The sequence below is a fragment of the Pleurodeles waltl genome, chromosome 1_2 (assembly GCF_031143425.1).
Source record: "Pleurodeles waltl isolate 20211129_DDA chromosome 1_2, aPleWal1.hap1.20221129, whole genome shotgun sequence".
Lineage (NCBI taxonomy): Eukaryota > Metazoa > Chordata > Amphibia > Caudata > Salamandridae > Pleurodeles > Pleurodeles waltl.
Window position 1 is genome coordinate 161,093,752 of NC_090437.1, and position 23,484 is coordinate 161,117,235.

General features: G+C 42.8%; 1 protein-coding gene across 4 annotated transcripts in view; it reads left to right on the forward strand.

Moving 5' to 3' along the window:
- Nucleotides 1–23,484, forward strand: part of SLC4A4 (solute carrier family 4 member 4) — a 623,315-nt gene that overhangs the window by 487,700 nt on the left and 112,131 nt on the right. For all 4 annotated transcript variants that reach the window (XM_069236872.1, XM_069236873.1, XM_069236870.1 and 1 more), the window contains exons 8-11: nt 3,068–3,225; nt 14,876–14,963; nt 21,789–21,943; nt 23,334–23,438. In XM_069236872.1, the coding sequence (XP_069092973.1) occupies nt 3,068–3,225; nt 14,876–14,963; nt 21,789–21,943; nt 23,334–23,438 (506 nt within the window). The remainder of the gene's footprint in view (nt 1–3,067; nt 3,226–14,875; nt 14,964–21,788; nt 21,944–23,333; nt 23,439–23,484) is intronic.

The following is a 23,484-nucleotide window of genomic DNA, read 5'->3' on the forward strand; positions in this document are numbered from 1 at the left end:
AGCCCAGGATTGTGAGCGGGCATCTCCACCTTAATATTGCAAGGTTCCCGGTACTAATGTAGGGGTCGATTGTCCTTATGAGTTAGGGCCAGCGACACCTCTGCTACGTTACTGACTTACTTGTATCCCCTCTTCCACATTTCTGAGCTCATATATAATGATTCACCTCAGAGGGCATCAGTGTACTATCTTCACAAACAGAAAAAATCATGGTCAATACGATACTTGTGCTTTTATTTCAGCACATCTCATACCGTGTGCAGGACCACTGGCAGGAGAGGAACAAAATACGCAACAGGGTTGAATAAATTATGCAGCAAGAAAAAGCAAATTATGCGGTGTGATGTGGCACATTTTGTGATTTCGTTACTTTGTCATTTTTGCATGTTAACACTGTCTGGTCAAAGGCTTTCACTTTATCAGTACCAGTTAACACCCATATACAGCAATAGGCAACTGAAAGCCAACCAGTCAGCCTTTGCGAGTAGCGTTCCACTGTGCTGTCATACGAGTTACTGTGTTTATAGTAACGTTTGATCTGGTTGAACTAGAAGCTAAATTAATTCTGGTAAAATGTGCAAAGTATGCAGCAGGTGAGGGGTTATGTGGCAAATGTGGCAAATCTATAATTATGTGAAAAACGTGACGGCTGCAGAATTGCATCATTCCAGTGGTTCAGACCATGTGTCAGTCATACAATAAATGTCCATTTGTCAGCTTTTATGTGTGAACCTCCATTTCTTTCTGTGGTGTTAGTTTCCACAAAGGCAGTTCTGTAAACTGAACATATTTGGTCCTTGGCAGACAGCAACGACATCACGTTGCCAAGAAACCATATTGTAAAGAGTCAAGAGCGAATTTGATACCGGATTCGTCACAGTACATCGGTTTGGAGGTGTAGAGAAGGTCCAGATAGTCGGGGAGAGGGAAGGGGCGCACCAGGTACTGTGATCTTTGCTGAAACAATAGTAGATCAAGGTATGAGAGGAAGGTGCAAAGGGAAGAAGGCAGGGTGTCAGGATGCCAGGGATTTGTTTAAATGTTTGTTTATATGGGAAGGGAGGTCTGCTGAGGTGCTTATGGAGGTTGGCAGGAGTAACCCTTTCACTGTTTCTAGAGTGAAATTAGGTTGAGAAAAAGTTGGTTAAAACTCACAAATATAGTTTCTAGTGGGTGTCCCCAAACCTTCCTTTCATTCCCACCCTGGAGTGCCCTTTCAGCCTGCCTTATAAAAGATTGTTTATACAAAATTCTGTATCAGATGAAATCTTTTTTCATTTCTGAATATCCATTTTTACGATTGTCAAAAATGGTTTTACACTCATAAAAATACTATTGTGCATGTAACATAAAATTACACGCACAGTTTTGAGAAACAGGACCCCCTGGTTTACTCCCACGATCCCAGTGGATTTCTGACTTCTGGATATTAAAAGAAATCTCTAGGTGTAATTAGAGAAATATGTGCATTGCAGGCTTGCATAAATACTCCTCCTCTATATTTACTCTTGCAAACTATCTATAGTTGGGGAATCTGCAGGAGTAAATATAGCAGTTTTGTAAATTTGCATATCCACCCTTTTTTTCTCTACGGGAGCATGCAACTGCCCGCTCAAAAACTCCAATCCCACGATGCTTCTTTCACATGGGTTTCACCATGGGGGTTGTAACTTCCATGGTGGGCCACTTGTAATGAGGCCATTAGAAAGATCCATGTTGAAGGGTATGCAAGGACTGGGAACACATACAGTTTCCGCCGGTATTGTTGCAAACACACACTTAGTTGAGTTGTGCACAGTTTGGATGTTGACTTGGTAGTCAGGGAGGAAATGGAACTCCACAATGAGGACATCACAGCTTTTTGTGAAGTTGGCAGTGCACGAAATATGATGGTGTTTAAAGGTCGTGACTTGTCTGAATAACAAAAAGAAGGGATTAGAGTAAACTATTATGGAAGCATTGATCTGGTATCACTGGGAGATTCAGTGGTACATTTTTCATCTACACCACTGTGAGGAAAGATTGAATGACACTAATATGATGGACAAATATGTAGAGCGCAAAAAAATCTCATCCACTACATCTCTCACCATTACATTGCTAAGATAAGTATATAACTATTGTTCTTACAACCACATCAATTTAGCGAGCCTTACCTTGTGATGTAGTAGTTAGGTCGATGTTAGTTTGATGTAAAAGATGCAAATTGTATAAGTGTCCAGCGGCTGGCATGTAGGCAGAGTCAGGGGGCCTGGCAAATGTGGCATTGGTTCGTGCATGCATGCAAGGTGAGTGGTGTGTGTAAATAAAAATAAAAAAACACCTTGCTTGCTGCATGACATCCGATGTCCTCCTCGCTCCGGTCTCCTCGGGCTCCAGCAAATTCCCTTAAGCAATCCTGCTCTGCTTTCATGCTGGTAACCAGCATGAAATAAGCACCAGGATTGGAGGGAGCAGCCACTCTAGATGCTCTTAAGAGCACTGGAGGCCTGTGCTTTCTCTAACCCAGTTGTCTTAAGATAGTTAGGTTACAGAAGTTCAAAGTGCGCATGTCTGTCTGGCTATCGTAAGACACCTGGCCAAAAGGACATGCACACTTTAAACTGTTTATAGCTCACTGCTGCCACTCAGCAGCAGTGGCCCCACCCGACCTGAATCTCGGTTCAAGATGGGAGGATGAAAAATTAAATGGTAACATAATGTCCTTTATTACCGTTTTTTTTCATCCAGGGGGGCATTTTAGGCAGAAGGGCGGCACTCCTCTACCCTAAAGGAGGAACCGTCGTTGTATTAGTGGTGATATACACCAGGAAAAAATCTGGATAGTTACTATTACTAGTATTTGTAGCAACAATACAGTTATCATCTGGTAAGTACTTGTGAGGTGTGTTTGCTTTTGGGGTGAGTGGCGCATCTTTGCTTCTGAGGATTGGAAGTTTGAGGTTTGTTGGTGCTTGTCAGTGTCAGGTGTAAAACGATGTCCAGAGACTTGCACACTCGCTCTAGTTTTAGAATGTGTTCATGAGTCTATTGCAGCCAGGATGTGAATGTGTGTTCCCTCTTTCAGCTTAAGAACAAATTCATGAAAAAATTGCCACGAGATGCTGAAGCTTCCAACGTGCTTGTGGGTGAGGTGGACTTCCTTGAAACCCCGTTTATTGCGTTTGTCCGACTACAACAGGCTGTCATGCTGGGGTCTCTGACCGAAGTTCCTGTGCCCACACGGTAGGAAAAACTGTCTAGGCATATTTAGATACGAGCAAAAACTGTTTCCAAAAATACATTGCTTGCATATATGTATAACTCCACCATTTTTAATATCAGTCTCTGTGTCAAGGGGGACTCCTGTAGTTTTACAGTACATGCCTTATAAGTGGCCACATTTCTGACAATCACATTTTTTTAACTAAGCCTTTCATACTTTGATCAGAATTGGAACTGAAATATTTTTGTCTCTTGCAATAACATTATTTCCAATTATTTTTCTGCGTTTTAGTCATTTTTTATAACTTGTATCACAGTGCTTTATCGAGTTCCCAAAACAAACGTTTGTTTTCATACGTACAATTTATTTTTCCTTTTCCCCATACACCAATTGTTACCAGAACATAACATACTGACAGTGGGCTAAGAGTCAGCCCCTTCCTCATGACTGGATTGCTTTAGGGTGGTCGTCCTCTTCAAGTAATAATGGCACTGTTCCTTGAAAGGTCCAGTTAGGTTTCAGTAATTTAAACCAGAGTTCAGCCCATGGTAGCTTTAGCACTGATCAGACAGGCTTAACTGAAATGTCTAAAGCACTTAACAGTACCAAAACAGTTAAAAAGTAGAAAACACAAATCAATAAAGATCCCACTCCAATTTTGAAAAATAAAGTAAAAATTGTGGGGTAAAAAACAACAAAAATGGAATATAGGGAACTAGAGATATAATTTTTAAAATTACCAAAAGCACAAAGCAGCCACATGAATCTGGTTGCTCTAGACTGAGTTAAAGTCAGAAGTTAAAGCTCACCGCGATGAAGCACAAGTCCAATACAGGGGCCAGGTATAGTCCAGTGCAAAGTTTACTTTCTGACTGAGGGCCTAATTTGCATGTTGGCGGTAATGGGTTCGCTGCCACTTTTTTGACGGTAGCCCAGTCTGCCAATTTAGATGTTGGTGTCCCAAGATTTTAACCCACCCAATTCCCAGCGATTCTGCCAAGGAATCCCATCCGCTGCAACGGTGCCATAGGAAATAGTGGCTGATGGCAGGTCTTCAGCCACACTTACCACCATGCAGATTTGGAGGTGCCATACCATCAAGCAAAATGTGGTGGTCTGAGCTCCAGTTCTAAGTTGGCAGATGGGGGGGGGGGGGGAAGTGAAGGGGTGAAAATTCACTTTTTTTCCCGAGTTCACTCCTGTTTTCATCTGCACATGACTAGATAATTCCCTCAGTCGCTTCTACCACTGGACCACGGAGAAAACACAACCCCCGCCATTGGACACAAAGGTAGGGAAGCTGCATTGGCTGTGTATGTTGGGGAGGTCACTGCACATGAGTTCAGGACCACTGCAGACATATACATGTCACAGTAATTTTTTTAAATACTGTGACATGCCAATGTCAGGGACATGAGTGGGTCAATCACAGATGGGAACACACTGGTACACAACACATATCACTCATAAACAGCTGCCATTTTGGTGTCACTATTCATTGCCAAATGAATGCTGGCAGTACAATGATGGCACAGTCATACTTGTCAACTGAATCAATGTGTGCACATTACAAGAGGACCTCTACCTGTCATGTTGTGCTTTGAGTTGTGTGTGTATGTGCGTGCGCAATGCGATTGGCTGGGTGAAGTGGAGGGAGCAGGAGTGGGCGATCTAGTTGTGTCAGTATGGGTGCAATTTACATACGGCTTTGAGGTTGTTGTGTATATTGTGTTGTGTTGCTGCGCACAACATGCATGAGTGTTGCGTGGCAGTCATGTGTAGTTGTGATGTGTGAGTGAGTTTGTGTATGAGTGTGTAGTTGTGTTGGTTGTTGTGGTTGTGTCATGTGTGGGTGCAGCATCAGTAGTGAGTGTATGTTGTGTCATGGATGTATGTCAAACTGTGATTGCGGCATATATGTCTTGTGTTGTGGTGGAATGGCAATGTGATAATGTTGTGTGTTACGCGTTCTACAGAGAGGACAGTGGGTAAGCCTGGATAGGGGAAATGGTTAGAGAAGCTATAAAAGCATAGACAGCGCTAGTGAAAATGGGAGAAGTATGAAGAAGGAAAGGAGAAGCCAGAGGATCGCAAGAAGTCATGGGCAGAGGATACTAAGCACAAAAACAGGAGAAGTGAGATTGAGAGGTTGGGACTAATGCTTGGGACTCCTGACGATACTGGGACCTCAGAGTCTCAGATTAAATAGAAACACAGAGGAAGCGTCAGATGAAACATCAAGTATTATGCATCCTGGATATCTCTTCAGTAACCAGGTATATGCAAATCTGTACAACAGTGGGCCTGGAACCGTGCCTAATTTGGATTATTAAACCTTAGTACAGATTCTGTCTTAAAAGGCTTAGACTTAACACAGTCCCGTTTTTAGTGGTTTTCCCCACTGTAGACTCTTGCATGCCTCTCTTCCTTTCGTCTTGCGCTTGTGATGCTGTCACTGTCCAATCTACTATACACTTTATGCCCTTTTGCACACTGTATGAATCCGGATGTGCTTTCTACACCCACTTCTCTTATCAAGAAATGTTACCGCTTATAAAGATGGATTAAATTACCTGCAATCCCTCTCTTCTATTGACATTTGCACTGCTGTTCTTAATTTCGTTGCTGCTGCTATTAATTTGAGAAAGATGTATGTACTTTAAGTGACGTTGATTGTGATATGTCGAAATCTTAAATTTGTTCCCAACTTCTTGTTCTTATGTTTTTTCATGGTTTTATTGATGATTTTATCATTGTTATTTTTTTACCAATCTTGATGCTAACATGTACTTTGGATTTTTAATGTGCTATTATGGTCAAATAAAGATTATTTTGACTGCCATTGTCCCTTTGCAGTTCTCCGCCCGAAGTTGAGTCATGCTTGCACAGTTGGAAGGCTCATTAACCTTGATATGGACCACCCTGGAGATTAATTCCCTGTGAATGCGTCTCTTGAAAGTCCAATTAGAACAAGCCCCAAGAGGGCCAAGGAGTTTAGATGATGGCATCACTGGCATGCATCAGGGATCAGCAGTTTCACACTTAATGACTTACAAATGAACCTAGGAACGTCATAATAAATACTAGGCTGAGTTCCAAACTGAATTTTGTAGTACATAAAGTAGTACTACAGCTGTACCCCTTATGTGCTGAAAATACAACTCACAAACCTTTGGCTAGAGGCCTTCCCGTGCACCTCTCCCGTCTGTGCAGAGATGTCCACCATGGTGTCAATGACCGCCACACATGAAAGTACACAAATTAGTAGTAAATGGGGATGGACCAAGGAGAGAGGTTGGGTAATTGGGAATGGGTACTGCTAAATGGGAGGAGTCCAAGGATTTTTAAGGAGGTGCTAATACTAATCACACACCAACAAAAGAGTAAAACAATTACAATTCACAAAATACACTTCTAAAGCTACTACAGCCCTAAAGGTGTCAACACAGGCTCACATAAACTCCAGCGAGCGCCACACATAGCCAACCATTGTTATTGCAAAAACACTTCATAGAAAACAATTCCGCAGAAAATTAAAATAACATGGCATGAGAATGTTAAATACATTAACGTAGTTCAACAAGTGACAAAAACATATATATATATATATATATATATATATAGAGAGAGAGAGAGAGAGAGAGAGAGAGAGAGAGATGTAATTATTGATTGATTTGTAAATTGTAATACAATACCTAATCTAAAAGTAAACTTTGAAACTTTTCTTAAAAAATGAAAATGTTTTTAAAGTTAATTAAATATATTACTTTTAACCAGGTTTACAGAATATTAAATACAAATAAAATTGTCATCGATTGCGAGTAGACTTTGTATTTATTGTTTAAAAATAAATATTTATAAATTAAATAGTATATTTAAATGATGTTATTATTTCTTACACAGTTACTTTGATGAGTTTATGTGCAGCACAATTTTATTGTATTATTTCTATGTTAGTATATTATATATTAATTATTAATATATTAATATATTTTTTTAATTAATTTAAACGTATACATTAACATATTTGCATTGCTTTTTTAAAGAATCACTACTTTAATAATATTCCCCTTACTTCCAGTAGGGAGATCCCCACTCCAGTAGCAGAGCTTTCCACCAACAGGCAAAAAGTGAATAGACGTAACTGTTCACTCAACTTGTAGTAGTTTCCTCCCTTTCATTTGAGGGGGTGCAGATTTGTAAATTTGCTGTTAAGTGCAAATTTCCACTCAGAAATGATGAGTAGAAAAGAAGAGGGGAGTTACATCTACGTGTTGGAGCAAATATACACATCAGTACATATACATGTGTATTTTCACCTTTGTGAATTCGGCCTACAACCCGGACTGTGGTAGAGCTATGTAAGACTGATGCCCAAGGACAGTTCCACACCTGCAGAATTATTGAGTTAATATTGAGATAGCTGCCTTTGTCATCTTCACAGCAACTCATTTTATATATATTGTTTTAGGAATATAACATTGTCAGGAATATCATTCCTAGAGAAAGCAAACTGGTCCTTAAATGGTGACGAGGTTTGGCACGTGTTTGGATGACTGGAGAGCTGTGCCTTGAAAAAAGTAACACAGGCACCAAAAATCACACGTTATATCAAAAACAGCTCACACTAGATTTGGAAAACGACTGGATTATATGCAAAGATGACAAACTAGTGGTTCAATTACAATTACTTCTCGAGTTGAAGTTAACTCGTGTTTAAATATTTACACGAGGTTGCCTTTTCCACAAATCTATAGCAAGGAGGTAAGACAGGTAAGACATTATTAAAAATTGATGTGCCATTTAAACTGTCAGGCATTCTACTTGGTTTTCTTTTGGTTCCCCTTTCCCACTATCCTCTTCATTTTAAGAGTTTATCTGCTCATATTTGATGTTCCGTCCGAGGCTTCCCCTGTGTTTCTATTTAATCTGAGATTCTGAGGTCCCAGTATCGCCAGGAGTCCCAAGCATTAGTCCCCACCTCTCAAGCTCACGTCTCCTGTTTTCGTGCTTAGTATCCTCTGCCCATGACTTCTTGCAGTCCTCTGGCTTCTCCTTTCCTTCTTCATTTCACTAGCACTGTTCATACTATTATAGCTTCTCGACCCCATTCCTCTATCCAGGGTTACCCACTGTCCAGCATTGCCACTCCCTCCCCTCCCCAAACATCAACATCAACCAAGTGAGGCTGAAACTTCATTATATCTAAGGCTAAACGGTTTTAGGACATATTGAACTCCCTTGCCACCTTCCCTTATCTACATGCTGCAAACGTAGTGCCTGACTCACAAAGGTAAATGTACCTATTTGTGTAAGTTAACGATTGTTTGCTATTCACAAAGGCATTTTTCTAGTAGTATCCTTACGACTGTGGAGTCCCATCACATAAAAAAAGTAGGACTGTCTGTCCTATCTTTTTATGTGCTGAGTCTCTGCAGTAGTAAATATATTACTAGTAAATACCTTTGCTCCTGTCTGGATCACAAAGACCTGGCAGGCAGGCTGGCATTTGATCTGTGTGGTCTCTGCCCTTGATACGTCCAGACAACACCACACCTACCCTTTTGACCAAACACCGAGCAAGCATTCCTTGACTTTTTGTGGCCTAAAGATAAATGCTACAATTTCTATGGCATTCATGGTAAAAGCAATCAATGAAACTGTGCAGTCTCGTATTCTCAAACTGGACCATAACAGTGAGAAACTACTACCTTATTACCTTCTGGATCTCAAAGATTCTTGAGAGGGTAGTAGCCACTGCCTAGTCCAAGGCAACATTGAAGCACTCACACCATGGGCCACTGTCCGTGAATCTTTTTATCAAAATAACCATTCTCATAGTTGGAAATGCTCCTTTGGTATGGTACCTGATGAAAATACCTTCAAGATATCTATCCTTCCAGAACAGTTAACCACATTCAACAATGGTGTTCCAAGAACCTTCCTGGAATGAATGTGAGACAATCCTGGGGCCATCGTCCAGCTCTGGAAAAAATTATCTTCACCCTCAGTGTCCAAGAGCGGTTCGTCCAATAGGACTCGTGTAGTGCCCTTTAGGATTTTCCTCTTTCCCCTCTTCTGTTTAGCATGTTTGAGATGCTGCTTATGCACACTTCCACATTATTAAGTGTGGCCTATATGCTCCTCATCCACATTTTCATGAATCTCATTTTGTGTTTTTGCCAACTTAAATTTTATTTGTTTGATAAATAAACGCAGACCTTAAAATATGTATCAAAACAAAAAGGCATTACCTCCATGCTGATCTGTAAAAAACACTGTGATGCTCTGGGGTATTGCATGCAGTGATTAAAACTGCTGAATAGATAAATAAGTAATAGCGTCCTAACAAGTCTAACAATGGTTATATGCTTCTGACAGATAATGGCCAAAAGAATGTGAAACACATCACCTACAGTAAGTTAAACCAGTTCCCGTTTTCCACAGTGCGCCCTACCTGTTCTCCTGTTGGCAGGTCACCAGACATCCCTTCACTGCATTAAATAGGGGCCAGATGTACAATGCTTATTCCTGATTGCAAACTGTCTGATTCGCAGAATCAGGCCATTTGCAACCAGAAAAAAGCATTTCTGGATGTACAGACCCCATTTTGTGATTCAGTGATTAATTACCAAATTGCAAAATGTTTTTGCGAGTCGCTATTAGGAAGGGGCGTGCCAAGGGAATCCCTTACTAATAGCATGTCGCAAGGCCATGTAAGATTGTTTTGCAACTGTGAATGGGGTCGCAAAACAATCGCAGTTACCACCAATTTTAAGTTGGTTACCACCAAGTTCAAATTGGACCCCTTCCCCTTTGTGAATGAAAGCCAAAATATTTTTTCAGAGCAGGTAGTAGTCCCATGGACCACTGCCTTCTCTGAAAAAATGAAAATAAATCTTTTATGTTTTTTTGTTTGAAATGCATCCTATTTTCCTTTAAGGAAAACTTGCTGCATTTAGAAAAAAATCTCTATTTAAAAAGCAGTCACAGACATGGTGGTCTGCTGTCCTCAGCAGGCCACTATCCCTGTGAGTGCGGGCTTTCCCAATGGGGTCACAAATTACGACCTACCTAATGAATATTGATGAGATAGGTCTTTGCGACTCCACTGGGAATTACTAAATCTGTCTGCGACACATTTGTACATTTAATTTTGCAAGTCTAATTGCGACTTGCAAAAAGTCACAATTAGAGACTTGCATAATGAAACAGTCAATCATCTGGCCCATAGTCCCTAAATCTCACGTCACGTCAACCCATGTTACAGAAAAATGTGCATGGTGGTGTTGTCAATCTGTGGGGCAGGAGGGGCGCAGCATCCTGTTCTCCTTGGGTCTGCTCAAGTTGCAAGTGTGAATGAGTGAGCCAAAGAAGGGTTCTGGCTCTGAGTGGCAATAGTGGCCAGGAAACACAACTCAGTTGTTAACAGTCGAAGGCAATGAATGGCTGGTGCCAATTAACCCTGCAGGTGTATTTTGCTACCTCACTGACGCTGCTTGATTGTGTAAAAGGATTTATTTGAAAGATATGAAAATAGGAAATTTAATACAGGGGAGTCTGCATCTCTGTTATTTCATTCTCTTCTTTATGTAGGATTACCATTTGTAGTCTTCCCCTGATTTACGACACGGCCTCAACAGAACTTTCAGAATACAAGATGCAGTGATATCCTAATGGCCCACCACCTGCCACTTATCACCATCTATGTACATAAAATGGTGTCTGTGGTTGTAGTAGCTAATATGGCGGCTTCCTGGTAGTGAGCAATCAGAAATGATGGGAAGGTTTATTGTTTTTTTAATGTCAACATACGTTCAGGTAATAATGCTGTTACTGTTATTGATTTTTTGATCCATGGTAGTCATGCCCAGCGGATGCTCATTAAATAATTCGTGCCAAGGCTGACTTAATCTTAATGAGGTCCCTAAGCATGTGACTTTTACTCAAAAGCTCAATGCAGAAATTGCGGTTGAGCAAACTGCAAAGAGCCCCATTTGTTCTGAAATGTCCCCACTACCCAGAGAGTTAAGTATCATGCCTCTTCCACTTCAGACACTCCTGTGATCAAAACTGACTTTTTTTTACTGGTTATAGTACAGAGCAAATCCCGTGCGACCGCTTCTCCAGGACACAGTCACACGTGATGGAGAAGACAGGGAAGTGCCTTTAGGATGACACTCTGAGTCTGAGATCGCAGTTGCTAGAAACAAATGTTATGCAGGGTCCAAAACATTCTCGTAAAAAGCTAGGTTATCGGTTCTTTACCTTACTTGTAAAAGTCGGCGTCGAAGCAGGTATTGCAGAACAAAGATCTGTACCACTAAGTCTAGACCAACGGTACTCAAAGTACGGCCCGCGGGCTGCCAGCGGCCCCACGGACCTAACTTGGCGGCCCGCGAGACGCACGCACACCAAACGCAATAAACAATGGCCGCCGTATGTAAACATAGAGGAGGGCCGCGGGAGTATGCTCCCGCGGCCCTCCTCTATGTTTACATACGGCGGCCATTGTTTATTGCGTTGCCCTGACGATTGTGGAAGCCAAAGCCCCATAAAAGTCAGCGCTTGCAGCTAACTTTTACGGGGCTTTGGTCGTCTGCTTGCTGTCACCGGCTCCACGTCTGCTGCCCGCCTGCCTGCCTGCTGTTCCAGATTTGTGGCATCTTTACAGTGCTTTGAGTCAGGTAAGGCTCTTTGGTTATTTATTTATTTGTTTTTAATGTAGTGTGTGTTACTGGGGTAGGCGTGTGAGCAGATTGCGCTGTGTGTGTGCGCTGTGTGTGTGTGTTACTGGGGTGGGGTGAGAGCAGATGGCGCTGTGTGTGCGCGCTGTGTGTGTTACTGGGGTAGGGGTGAGAGCAGATGGCGCTGTATGTGTGCGCGCTGTGTGTGTTACTGGGGTAGGCGTGAGAGCAGATGGCGCTGTGTGTGTGCGCGCTGTGTGTGTTACTGGGGTAGGGGTGAGAGCAGATGGCGCTGTGTGTGTGCGCGCTGTGTGTGTTACTGGGGTAGGGGTGAGAGCAGATGGTGCTGTGTGTGTGCGCGCTGTGTGTGTTACTGGGGTAGGGGTGAGAGCAGATGGCGCTGTGTGTGTGCGCGCTGTGTGTGTTACTGGGGTAGGGGTGAGAGCAGATGGCGCTGTGTGTGTGCGCGCTGTGTGTGTTACTGGGGTAGGGTTGAGAGCAGATGGCGCTGTGTGTGTGCGCGCTGTGTGTGTTACTGGGGTAGGGGTGAGAGCAGATGGCGCTGTGTGTGTGCGCGCTGTGTGTTTTACTGGGGTAGGGGTGAGAGCAGATGGCGCTGTGTGCAGATGGCGCTGTGTGTGTTACTGGGGTAGGGGTGAGAGCAGATGGCGCTGTATGTGTGCGCGCTGTGTGTGTTACTGGGGTAGGGGTGAGAGCAGATGGCGCTGTGTGTGTGCGCGCTGTGTGTGTTACTGGGGTAGGGGTGAGAGCAGATGGCGCTGTGTGCAGATGGCGCTGCGTGTGTTACTGGGGTAGGGGTGAGAGCAGATGGCGCTGTATGTGTGCGCGCTGTGTGTGTTACTGGGGTAGGGGTGAGAGCAGATGGCGCTGTGTGCAGATGGCGCTGTGTGTGTTACTGGGGTAGGGGTGAGAGCAGATGGCGCTGTGTGTGTGCGCGCTGTGTGTGTTACTGGGGTAGGGGTGAGAGCAGATGGCGCTGTGTGTGTGCGCGCTGTGTGTGTTACTGGGGTAGGCGTGAGAGCAGATGGCGCTGTGTGTGTGTGCTGTGTGTGTGTGTTACTGGGGTAGGGGTGATAATAAAAATGTTTTTCAAAATGTCCCCTTTGTAGGTTTGTAGTTATACCTGGATTCAAAATACAGCATTGTTTAGCATTGTTTTGAAAAAGGGGGTGGGGTGGTTGTTCCCCCTCTAAGCCCCGCCCCCCGCTGTCACTTCAGTGCGGCCCTCGGCCGCAAACCATACTGCAATTTTGGCCCCCGAGAAAAAGTTTGTGAGTACCCATGGTCTAGACGCTGGCACATTTCTGCACAAAACATTTGGATTCCATGGTGGTGCTGTAGAGTCCGCTTTCGGAAGCCAACCACAGGCAACTGGGCAGCTGCAGGGTAGTGGCAATTCCTATCAGTAATCCCAGAGCACTCAAAGATAAAAGCCCAAAAATATAGGTTCTCTGGACAAGGCTCGAGGTTTTGCATTCCCTTGGTGTGATGGGTGTGAGAGGAACTGGTGAATGCTCATTCTTGGAGCGCTTTGGTATTTGATCATCACCTTCTAAGGAGGGCCAGGTAGATGATATTGGAGCAATGCATATTTGAGCAGGCCACGAGGAGTACCAAGGCTATGCTCTGAGGCATCAGCTACAGAGGTAGGCTTGTCTGGAGGAGATGAAGGTGCTGGAAGGAAGGGAATAAGATATATTTTTTTACGTATAAAGCCAAAGCCAGTTGGTAGGTACTGCATCCAATTTTCGACGTTCTCTGTGGAATTTCAGCGGTTACATGTGCACATTGAAAATATAAGATTCCAGCGGTTATGATCCTGTGAATTCGGATTGGAATTTTGTTTTTAGAAGCTGCATTTTTGTGCAGCGGACTTCAACTTATTTATGGAAAATGCTTTGTGAATCAGATCTTCAACGCACAACCTTCCATTGGTAATTTGAAAAGTTTAGGGTATGTTTTGCTTTTGAATTATTTCGCTCACAGATCTAGAAGGTCAGATAGAACACGAATGTCTACCTTGTGTATTCAGGTCTTTATGCTCCCTCAGCAGGTGCAAAAGAAAATAAAGTTTTCCCTTGAAAGCTGTTGAAAACTCTGCACTCATGTTCCACTATTTGAAGGGTTTTAACAGAATCAGCAAACAGGAAGTGGGTATGCCAGTCACTGCCCATTCTTGGGAGCTGAGGGGTCACGCCCCACCCCACCTTTTGCCCCTTAAGAAGAGTGACTGTCAGGCTGAGCAAAGGTCAGCCTGATAGACACTCTTCATTTTCAGGTCAGGCTGCCTGGAGCTAGACATGCACTATTTGCGCAGGCTCCTGGCTACCTCAGCTGAACTTTGCTGGGCTGAAGAAGTCACAGCCCTGTGGGAGTGACCTCTTCAGCCTAGCAAAGGAGCCCCAAGGCCTTCCCCCTTATGACGAGGGGGAACGCCACCGATTGCTTCAGGCCTGGGCGCTCCAGTGTTAAGCCCTGATTCGCCCAGGGCTGACTGACCCCATCCTACTCTGTGACGAGCTGAGACTGCTGACTTCCCTCATTGGCTGACCCTAGGTGAGCCAGTAAGGGACAGCAGCAGTCCCAACCCTCCTGGGACCACTGAGGCAGAGCTGAAGGTAAGTGTGTGTGTGTTTAAATGCATGTTTGGTGCGTGCGTCTATGTTTGAATATTTGATAATGAGTGTTGTGAATGGATGTGCGTGCGCATGTATGTGAATGAATAAGTGTGAGTGTGCATGTGTGCCTGTTTGTCCAGCCTGCCAACCTCCCTCCTAAAATTACCAGCCGCCCTTGGGGTATGCAAATACTCACAGAGGAGTGGCGTGTATACATAGCTATACTACTAGAATGGTTACCTCTTGACCACCTCTGTGTGGAACCTGTTTATTTCATCATGTACATTTTATGTGCATTCCTCACATTTTGCAGTCTCAGTGATGTCATCTTTCTCCTCCATTAGATTCCTGTTCATTCTCTTGGGCCCTAAAGGTAAAGCAAAGTCGTACCATGAGATCGGCCGCTCAATTGCCACCTTGATGTCGGATGAGGTAAGCTCGTTTAAAGTTCCATTTATAGATTTATTTTAATTTTTATATCTGTTATATTGTTGCTGTTTTAGCTCAGTGAACAGGACAATACACATTTTCAGACTATGGCTCTCATTTAGAGTTTGGCAGACCATGTGAACCACCTTAAACTGGTGGTTTAAGTGCCACACCAAACTGGTTGACTCTCCCCATTTAGAGGCAGTTGAACCACAGGTTTCCCAGCTGTAGTGCCTCAGCTCTTCTGTGTGAGAAATGTTTTACCTGACATCCCATCCACAATACGGCCAGCAGTTCATACTGGCATTTGCCTGTTTATGGCATGGCACCCATCACTAGATTTTCCTGCTTGGAACCATCGTTCAAGGCACTGGGGCAGGAAGACAGTTCCTTGTGCATAAGTGCAATGTATGGTTTGTTTTCCCAAACCAAACTCATACTTTGACATTATGTTTCTGAAAAGTAAAGAGAAAAGGTGAGTAGAGCAAACCAACATGCCACCCAGTTGGCATATCCCTCAACCTACAGTGGAGGCGCTGCACCGAAGGCTCCAGAGTAGGCTTAAATATTCCTGCTACGCTGGTGTGGATAACTGTATGGGGCAGGCAGCCCTCTGCCTTAACCTCCGCTGACCTGGTAGGCCATCCATCAAACTCAAAAATAGCTCTGTCCTCCTACAAAGAAAATCTGTCCATATTGTTTATTATTTATTATTTACTGCATCCGTTTTTGTGGATGTAAAATGAAGAATTTTCACATTCCAAATATTGAATTTAATTTTAAGAAAGCCTATTAACCAAATATAGTCTGGTCGATAATCATAGACTTGCAATTACTTTTTTCTTTAGCAATTTTACACTTGTTTTGCCTTTCAAAAATGTTTATGAAGCCTGAAGTGCACTCAGAAATGTAGGAAAAACATACTTTTGTTGAGGGTTAAAACACTGGCACTGAGATTTGGTTAGCAGGCCTCAGTGCACTCTCGTCGAAAAACCAGCAGCATCTGTCCCAAAACGTTTACACTTTCTTATGCATGATTCCCCCTGATGTAGTAGGATTCAGGGAGCAGGCAACTGGTTACTTCCCTGACTATTAGCCTTACTGGATAAAACTCTTGAATGCAGAGGACAGGACGGGGGTAGAGAAGGCGATGCTTTTCTTCACTGAAGACATAGGTCTTCTTTGATGAGTATGCTTTAAGGCACACAGCAAGATGTGGAAAGCTAGAAATGTATATTTCATTATAGGGCATGACATTTGTGCTACTTTACATGTAAAGATGGCTGCTGGGCCGCTGTACAACACAAGTATGAATAACCCCTGGAACAAACTGGAAAAATAAACCTGCATCTTTAAAATCAATATGAAGCAAGACATCTCGGCTGAACACCTTGACAGAATGAGGAATACGCGCTGTTAGTCTGTGGCTTTTAGGTTATCCCATTTAACACTTCCCCACTTTAGTCGAATTAAAGCACCACCATGTCTGACTATGTAATGGTTTAGTTCTTTGAAATCTCAGATGAATTCTTCAACGTACTTGAATGACCAAAAATTGTATGGGAGCAATATTAGTGTTGTAACTGATAACAGCACTGTCTTGCAAAAACAAATAGAATGGCCGTGCTGTTTTCCCTGTGTAGGCTGGTGGATAATATTGTGACTATACCCTGGAGAAGGGGTGACCTTATGGTATCAGGTCTTGGTGAGTCAGGAGCATGTCAATAGTAGATTGCCTAGGATGTCTACAGTAGATTTATGTCCTCTCACAGGCATGTTCAATTTTTTGCAGAATGAACACTTGAGCCTATTGTATTGCCCACCGTAACCCTCCCAATGCCATCTTGGAGTAGATTCCTTCTATTGTTTAAGAGCTCTTTGTAAACTTTTCTGTTTTGAACAATGACTGATATGTGGTTTAGTTACTTAATTTCAGCTATCCACAAGTATCATACTTCAAAACATCATCTTCTGCATTGACTGCATACGTAACAATGTGAGGACAACCTTCTGATTCAGCCTTGATACAATTAAGGACTGCACTGTCCGTCTAGTCAAGGAAATCCTCGGTTAATATTTCATTTATTCAGGAAGACAGGATGTTAGGGGTAAAACATTCAAAAGTATTTATATCTACTTGTAACCACCCCACTGTTTGGACTGTTTTCACCAACTAACTGTGGAAAGACGATCACAAGGCACAGATCTAGGATAGGTTTCTCTCTGGATTGCTGTGTCTCCTGTCTTGCAGTCTGAAAAACCAAAGCATCATTCAAAAAAAAATTCAAGGCCTTTTCTCTATTGGTTCTTTAAAGGTATTGTCACGCTGTCTAGATGCAATGTGTCTGCAGTTTGTTTTGGTTTAGATGGGAGCTAGTTCTTTCTTTCCTCAATTGGTGGTCAATTCTTCATTAGCTTAAGCCATGACTGTGACAAGCCATCTCATTCTGTCTGCTCTGATTCTCATATAAGTTGTTTTGGCTTATTTGAGTCACCAATAAAATAACCTGTGTTCTTCCCCTCCCTACAAAGAATGAAAAGATTAAAAGGCTGCCTGCTGTGTGTGTATGGTGTTTCAGTAGATGAATGCATCCACCCGAAAAATTGGTGATGAACCTCATGGTCATAGGATCAAATCCCTGCTGGTCTACTCAACCTTTCAAATTTTTGAGGTGGATAAAATGAGTACCACTGGCTTGGATAACAAACAATATCTTTTATTTAGTGGTACAGGTTAGTGTACATAACCAATACTCACATTATATTCTGAATAAATTATTTCCAATGTACGTCTTGCTTAGTGACAGCGTTACAATATATTGCAAGTCACTGAGGCATTACGTGATGTAGAAGAACGAAACCAAAGGCCGAGGTCCTTTATAACGGTGATAGACCTCTGAGGTTAATTACAATATCCTTGTAATGTCCAGCAAGGGGTACTTGATTCCTTATAATATACAACCAAATCATCACCTTTCCCAAATAAATCTTTACAGCAACATTAAACAAACTGAAAATCAGTTACAAATTTGTTGCAAAATGTATTAGAATCGGTTTAATACAAGACAAACTTAGAAAAACGCTGTTGCTCAGAATGTGTTGGAACATGCAGAAATTCTATCTGTCCTATAACTACCTAAAGCATGCAAAAGATCAGCATGCTTCCATAACTATCTCCTTTCTGCAGATCACTGTTCATCTAGGAAAAAAGGAAGCAGATGCAGATAAAGCCAGGTTTTGCTTTTGCAGTTTAACCTGCAGCTTTAATGATGCTTATGTCCTGCCTTTCACCTTAGCTGCTGGCTGTGGGAATGGACGTTATGATGTTAGAACCAACTGGTGTAAGTTATTACAGTTGGGCAGCTATACACGATTTCTTTATTATTGGCAAATAGAGGTATTACAATTGACCGATAATAAGGAAATTAGAGATGGACTTTTATACAGAGATTGACGTCTCCCATTTATTATACACATACGTCACTACTGCATGTTTCTAAAAATAATAATAACCTCACTTATCTGTCAGCGGGAAAATGTTTTCAGAGTTGCCACTGAGGTTTACAAGAGTAGTTCTTAAATAAATCAGGTAGCACATTCTAATATGCCATATTCATAGTGCAGAGCCAGCGAAAGTGATTTTATAGTGAGTGATTTTATGAATTTACTTTATAACAGCAAAGCCCTATAATTTAGGTTTTAGAGGCAATTTGTATGGGTTTCCCTAAAAAGTGTTTCATCTTCCGATTTATGAACGATAACATCCTACTCACAAAAGGGCTGATTCACGAAAGCATTGATGACCATGGAAAGTAGTACATAGTACAGCAGGAGTACTCTTTTACATACTCTTACATGTCTTTTGTCAATTGGCCCAGAAACGTCCAATTTTTTATTAGTAAAAGGGCAAAGTGGTCACCGTTGTTTCAGTTTGTAATAACTGTTTATGAATATTCCCATGTTATTCCTATTTTAGATATTTTGGGGCCAATTTACAAAGGCATACAAGTGTGTAACAGAGTGCTACAGGAGTACCTCTTTACATATTCTAAAATTCCTTTGTGAATAGACACTCACGTTTTTTAGTGATTGTTAGAAATTGGGTTTTTGGTTGGCAGTCAGGTTACCCTCTGTCCAAGCAAGAACCCTCACTCTAGTCAGAGTAAGTCACACACAATCCAAAATTAGCCTGTGCCCACCCTTTGGTAGCTTGGCACGAGCAGTCAGGCTTAACTTAGAAGGCAATGTGTAAAGTATTTGTGCAATAAATCATACAATACCACCATATAGCACCACAAAAGTACACCACACAGTGTTTAGAAAAATATATAATATTTATCAGGATAATTGTAGGTCAAAACGAATAAAGTTGCAATGTGAATTTGTAGAGATATCACTGAAAAGTGATATGAAGTGTCTTAAGTCTTTAAAAAGCAAACAAAGTCTCTTTCAAGCATAAAGTACCTGGTTTGGAGTGGAAAATCTCCTCAGAGGGCCACAGAAGAAGAGATACGTGGAAAAATGGTGTGTGCGTCGATTTCTCCCCAGCACACACGGACTTGCGTCGTTATTTTCCACGCGGGGAAGTCATGCGTCGTTTTCCGGCGCGCGGGCAGTCTCTTTCTGTGGATCGCGAGGATTACCAGATGTCCCGGGTCTGTGCGTGGATTTTCCTGCTTGTTTTCCGCCTGCGCGTCGTTCTGCGGGGCTGCGCGTCGAAATTTCGATCTCACGGCAGGCGTCGCATCGATTTCTCCTCTGGGGGTCGGGCGGCGTTGTCCTTGCGAAGCCGTGCGTCGAAGTTTCGGTCGTCCCGAAGGCGTCGCGTCGATCAGCGTCGGTGTGCGGCGTTTTTCTCGCCGCAGAACAAGCTGTGCGTCGAACATTTCGGCGCACAGAGCGTCCAAGTGAAAAAGAGAAGTCTTTTTGGTCCTGAGACTTCAGAGAACAGGAGGCAAGCTCTATCCAAGCCCTTGGAGAGCACTTTCACAGTCAGACAAGAGTTCAGCAAGGCAGCAGGCCAACAGCAAGGCAGCAGTCCTTTGTAGAAAGCAGACAGGTGAGTCCTTTGAGCAGCCAGGCAGTTCTTCTTGGCAGGATGTAGTTTCTGGTTCAGGTTTCTTCTCCAGCAAGTGTCTGATGAGGTAGGGCAGAGGCCCTGTTTTATACCCAAATGTGCCTTTGAAGTGGGGGAGACTTCAAAGAGTGGCTAAGAAGTGCACCAGGTCCCCTTTCAGTTCAATCCTGTCTGCCAGGGTCCCAGTAGGGGGTGTGGCAGTCCTTTGTGTGAGAGAAGGCCCTCCACCCTCCCAGCCCAGGAAGACCCATTCAAAATGCAGATGTATGCAAGTGAGGCTGAGTACCCTGGGTTTGGGGTGTGTCTGAGTGAATGCACAAGGAGCTGTCAACCAAGCCCAGCCAGACGTGGATTGTAAGGCACAGAAAGATTTAAGTGCAAAGAAATGCTCACTTTCTAAAAGTGGCATTTCTAGAATAGTAATATTAAACCCGACTTCACCAGTCAGCAGGATTTTGTATTACCATTCTGGCCATACTAAATATGACCCTCCTGCTCCTTCCAGATCAGCAGCTGCCACTTCAACAATGTATGAGGGCAGCCCCAATGTTAACCTATGAAGGGTTCAGGCCTCACTGTAGTGTAAAAACGAATTTAGGAGTTTTACACTACCAGGACATATAACTACACAGTTACATGTCCTGCCTTATACCTACACAGCACCCTGCTCTAGGGGTTACCTAGGGCACACATTAGGGGTGACTTATATGTAGAAAAAGGTGAGTTCTAGGCTTGGCAAGTACTTTTAAATGCCAAGTCGAAGTGGCAGTGAAACTGCACACACAGGCCTTGCAATGGCAAGCTTGAGACAAGGTTAAGGGGGCTACTTAAGTGGGTGGCACAACCAGTGCTGCATGTCCACTAGTAGCATTTAATCTACAGGCCCTAGGCACATATAGTGCACTTTACCAGGGACTTAAAAGTAAATTAAATAGTCCAATCAGGTATAATCCAAAGTTACCATGTTTAAAAAGGGAGAGAGCATATGCACTTTAGCACTGGTTAGCATTGGTAAAGTGTGCAGAGTCTAAAAGCCAGCAAAACAGGGTCCAAAAAGTGGAGGGAGGCAAGCAAAAAGTTAGGGGTGACCACCCTAAGGCATGTCAGGTCTAACAGTGATTATTAGATGAACGTGTATGTTGTTATGCATGTGTTTTCTTGTGCATGTGTCACATTCATCAACTTTTCTACATGTACTTAAATTGAATTCAACTTTCATAAAGTGCTCATCACAAACTTAATCACTTTTACACTCTGTGGGTTTATTAATTATTTCTCTTTTATTATATCATTAATATTTTGCTTCTCATCTCCATTCTCTTTCTCTCACCATAGGCCCTGCCTTTGATTTTCAGTAGCTCCCATCCTTCATTGCTTTTTTCTCCTCTTTCTTCCTACCTTAATTCTTTCTCTTCATTTGTTAAAACAATACAGAAATTAATTGCAATTCCCCCCTTCACCACCCAGCATCTGCCCAAATCTCATTCTTATAAGTCTGCCCCCTTTCAAGGTGTTTTTTTCTGGAAATGGTGTCTTCATCCTCTAACAGAGCACTCTACTCACATATTTGTTTTATCAAGTGATTGGTTTATTTGTGTTACAGCTGATGGTGAGGCAGGAACCTTGATGTTACACAGTCCCTAAATTACTTCTTATTGGCACTCTAACGTGAAGCCTCTTTTTTTGATAATAATGTTAGACAGCCTTGATTGAAGCTCTTGCTGGAAAACACAGATTTGCTCTTCCGGTAGGTGTTCCATGACATTGCCTACAAAGCAAAGAACCGGCAGGATCTGATCGCTGGAATCGATGAGTTTCTGGATGAAGTGATTGTACTTCCGCCTGGCGAATGGGATCCCACCATCCGAATAGAGCCACCTAAATCCCTCCCATCTTCAGACAAAAGGTATTTGACTAAAATGCACAATAAGTTGCCTTTCATTGACCCTATTCCTGCCTTCTGTGTATGTCTAATGTAAAGGTGTCCTTTACAGGACCACGTCAGCCTGATCCATGCCAGATTTTGAGGATAATCAATTACAAAAAATCGGTACACTTTAGATTCATTTCGCCCAAGCCATTTCCTTGAAGAAGCCTTGAAAAACGTTAAAAATAGAAAACATTGCTAAAGACTTAAAACACAGCATGCTTGGTCGCTTTATTTTCATTCCCTGATAAGTGGTGTTTCTGCTCTTTTCTCTTAATGAAACAAAGCTTGCTGAAGGCATGGCAAACCGCTTCCTAGATATTTAGAGCCAGATTTACAAGGCCCTATCGTCAATGGAGCATCACTTTTTGAAACGCTTTGGTGGTGCTAACCACTTCTCCATATTTACAAGGAGGTGTAACACCACTTTTTGTGGCTTTACACCTCCTTGTAAATATGGCCCCCTCCAATGCAGTTTTCTGCGTCAGCGGGGCGTGCAAAGGGTGCTGCAGTGGGCGTTCCACTGGAACACCCATTGCTTTTGACGCTGCCCCAGATTTACGAGAAATTGTAAATCTGTGGCAGCACCAAAAACTAACGCCACCCCAAAGGTGGCATTAGCATGGCAAAACGAGAAGAAATACTTTTATTCCTCCTTGAATTTTGCTTTTTCCATGTGTGCTGCATTCTGAAGCACACATATAAGAAGCAAAATGCCACAGATGATTGTTTATGTGCAGGAAGGTGTCCCTTCCTGCACATAAACAATCATTCAAAAATGACGGGTTGGTACTTCTATGTGCGCTGCATTCTGCAGAACACATAGAAGTGCTAAATCGCCATTTAGCATTTAGATTATGTGCAGGAAGGGTCACCTTCCTGCACATAAACAATCACTCCCCTCAACACACAAACCCTTGTACTATGGTGCAAGGATGCCTGCATTGTTGCAGGCAGCTTAATTTAGCTCCGGCACAAGGGGAAACGCAGAGCTGTGTCGTATTCTTAAAATACGGCGCATCACTGCGTTTCAAAACTGGTCCAGCGCTGTTGATTTTGGCGCAGCACCCTGCTGCGCCAGTTTCTTGTAAATCTGGCCCTTGGTACATTATTGTGCACTTCATAATGATCCCCTGATCGAACTTCAGAACTTCCCACCTGGTGATAAAAAATCAGTTTGCAATGAACCTGGACACAGTTGGGAAAGCTTTATCAGGTCGCACTCCACCTAGGGTGAAAACAAAACAGTTGACTAACATTAGGTTGATCTTCTCAGTAAACAAGAAATTAATAAGTAATTAAATTGTTATTGGGATATCACATGCAGCAAGGAAGCTGAAACTATTCTTTTGCTTTTCATTTTTGTCAGAAAAAACATGTACTCAGGAGCGGACAACCTGCCAAATGGTGATGCCTCCCATGAAGAAGGAGGGGGTGGTCACGGTGACAGTGAAGAACTGCAAAAAACAGGCCGGTGAGTGTTGATCATCTGTCTTAAATAGGGTCGTAGAGTGTGTTGA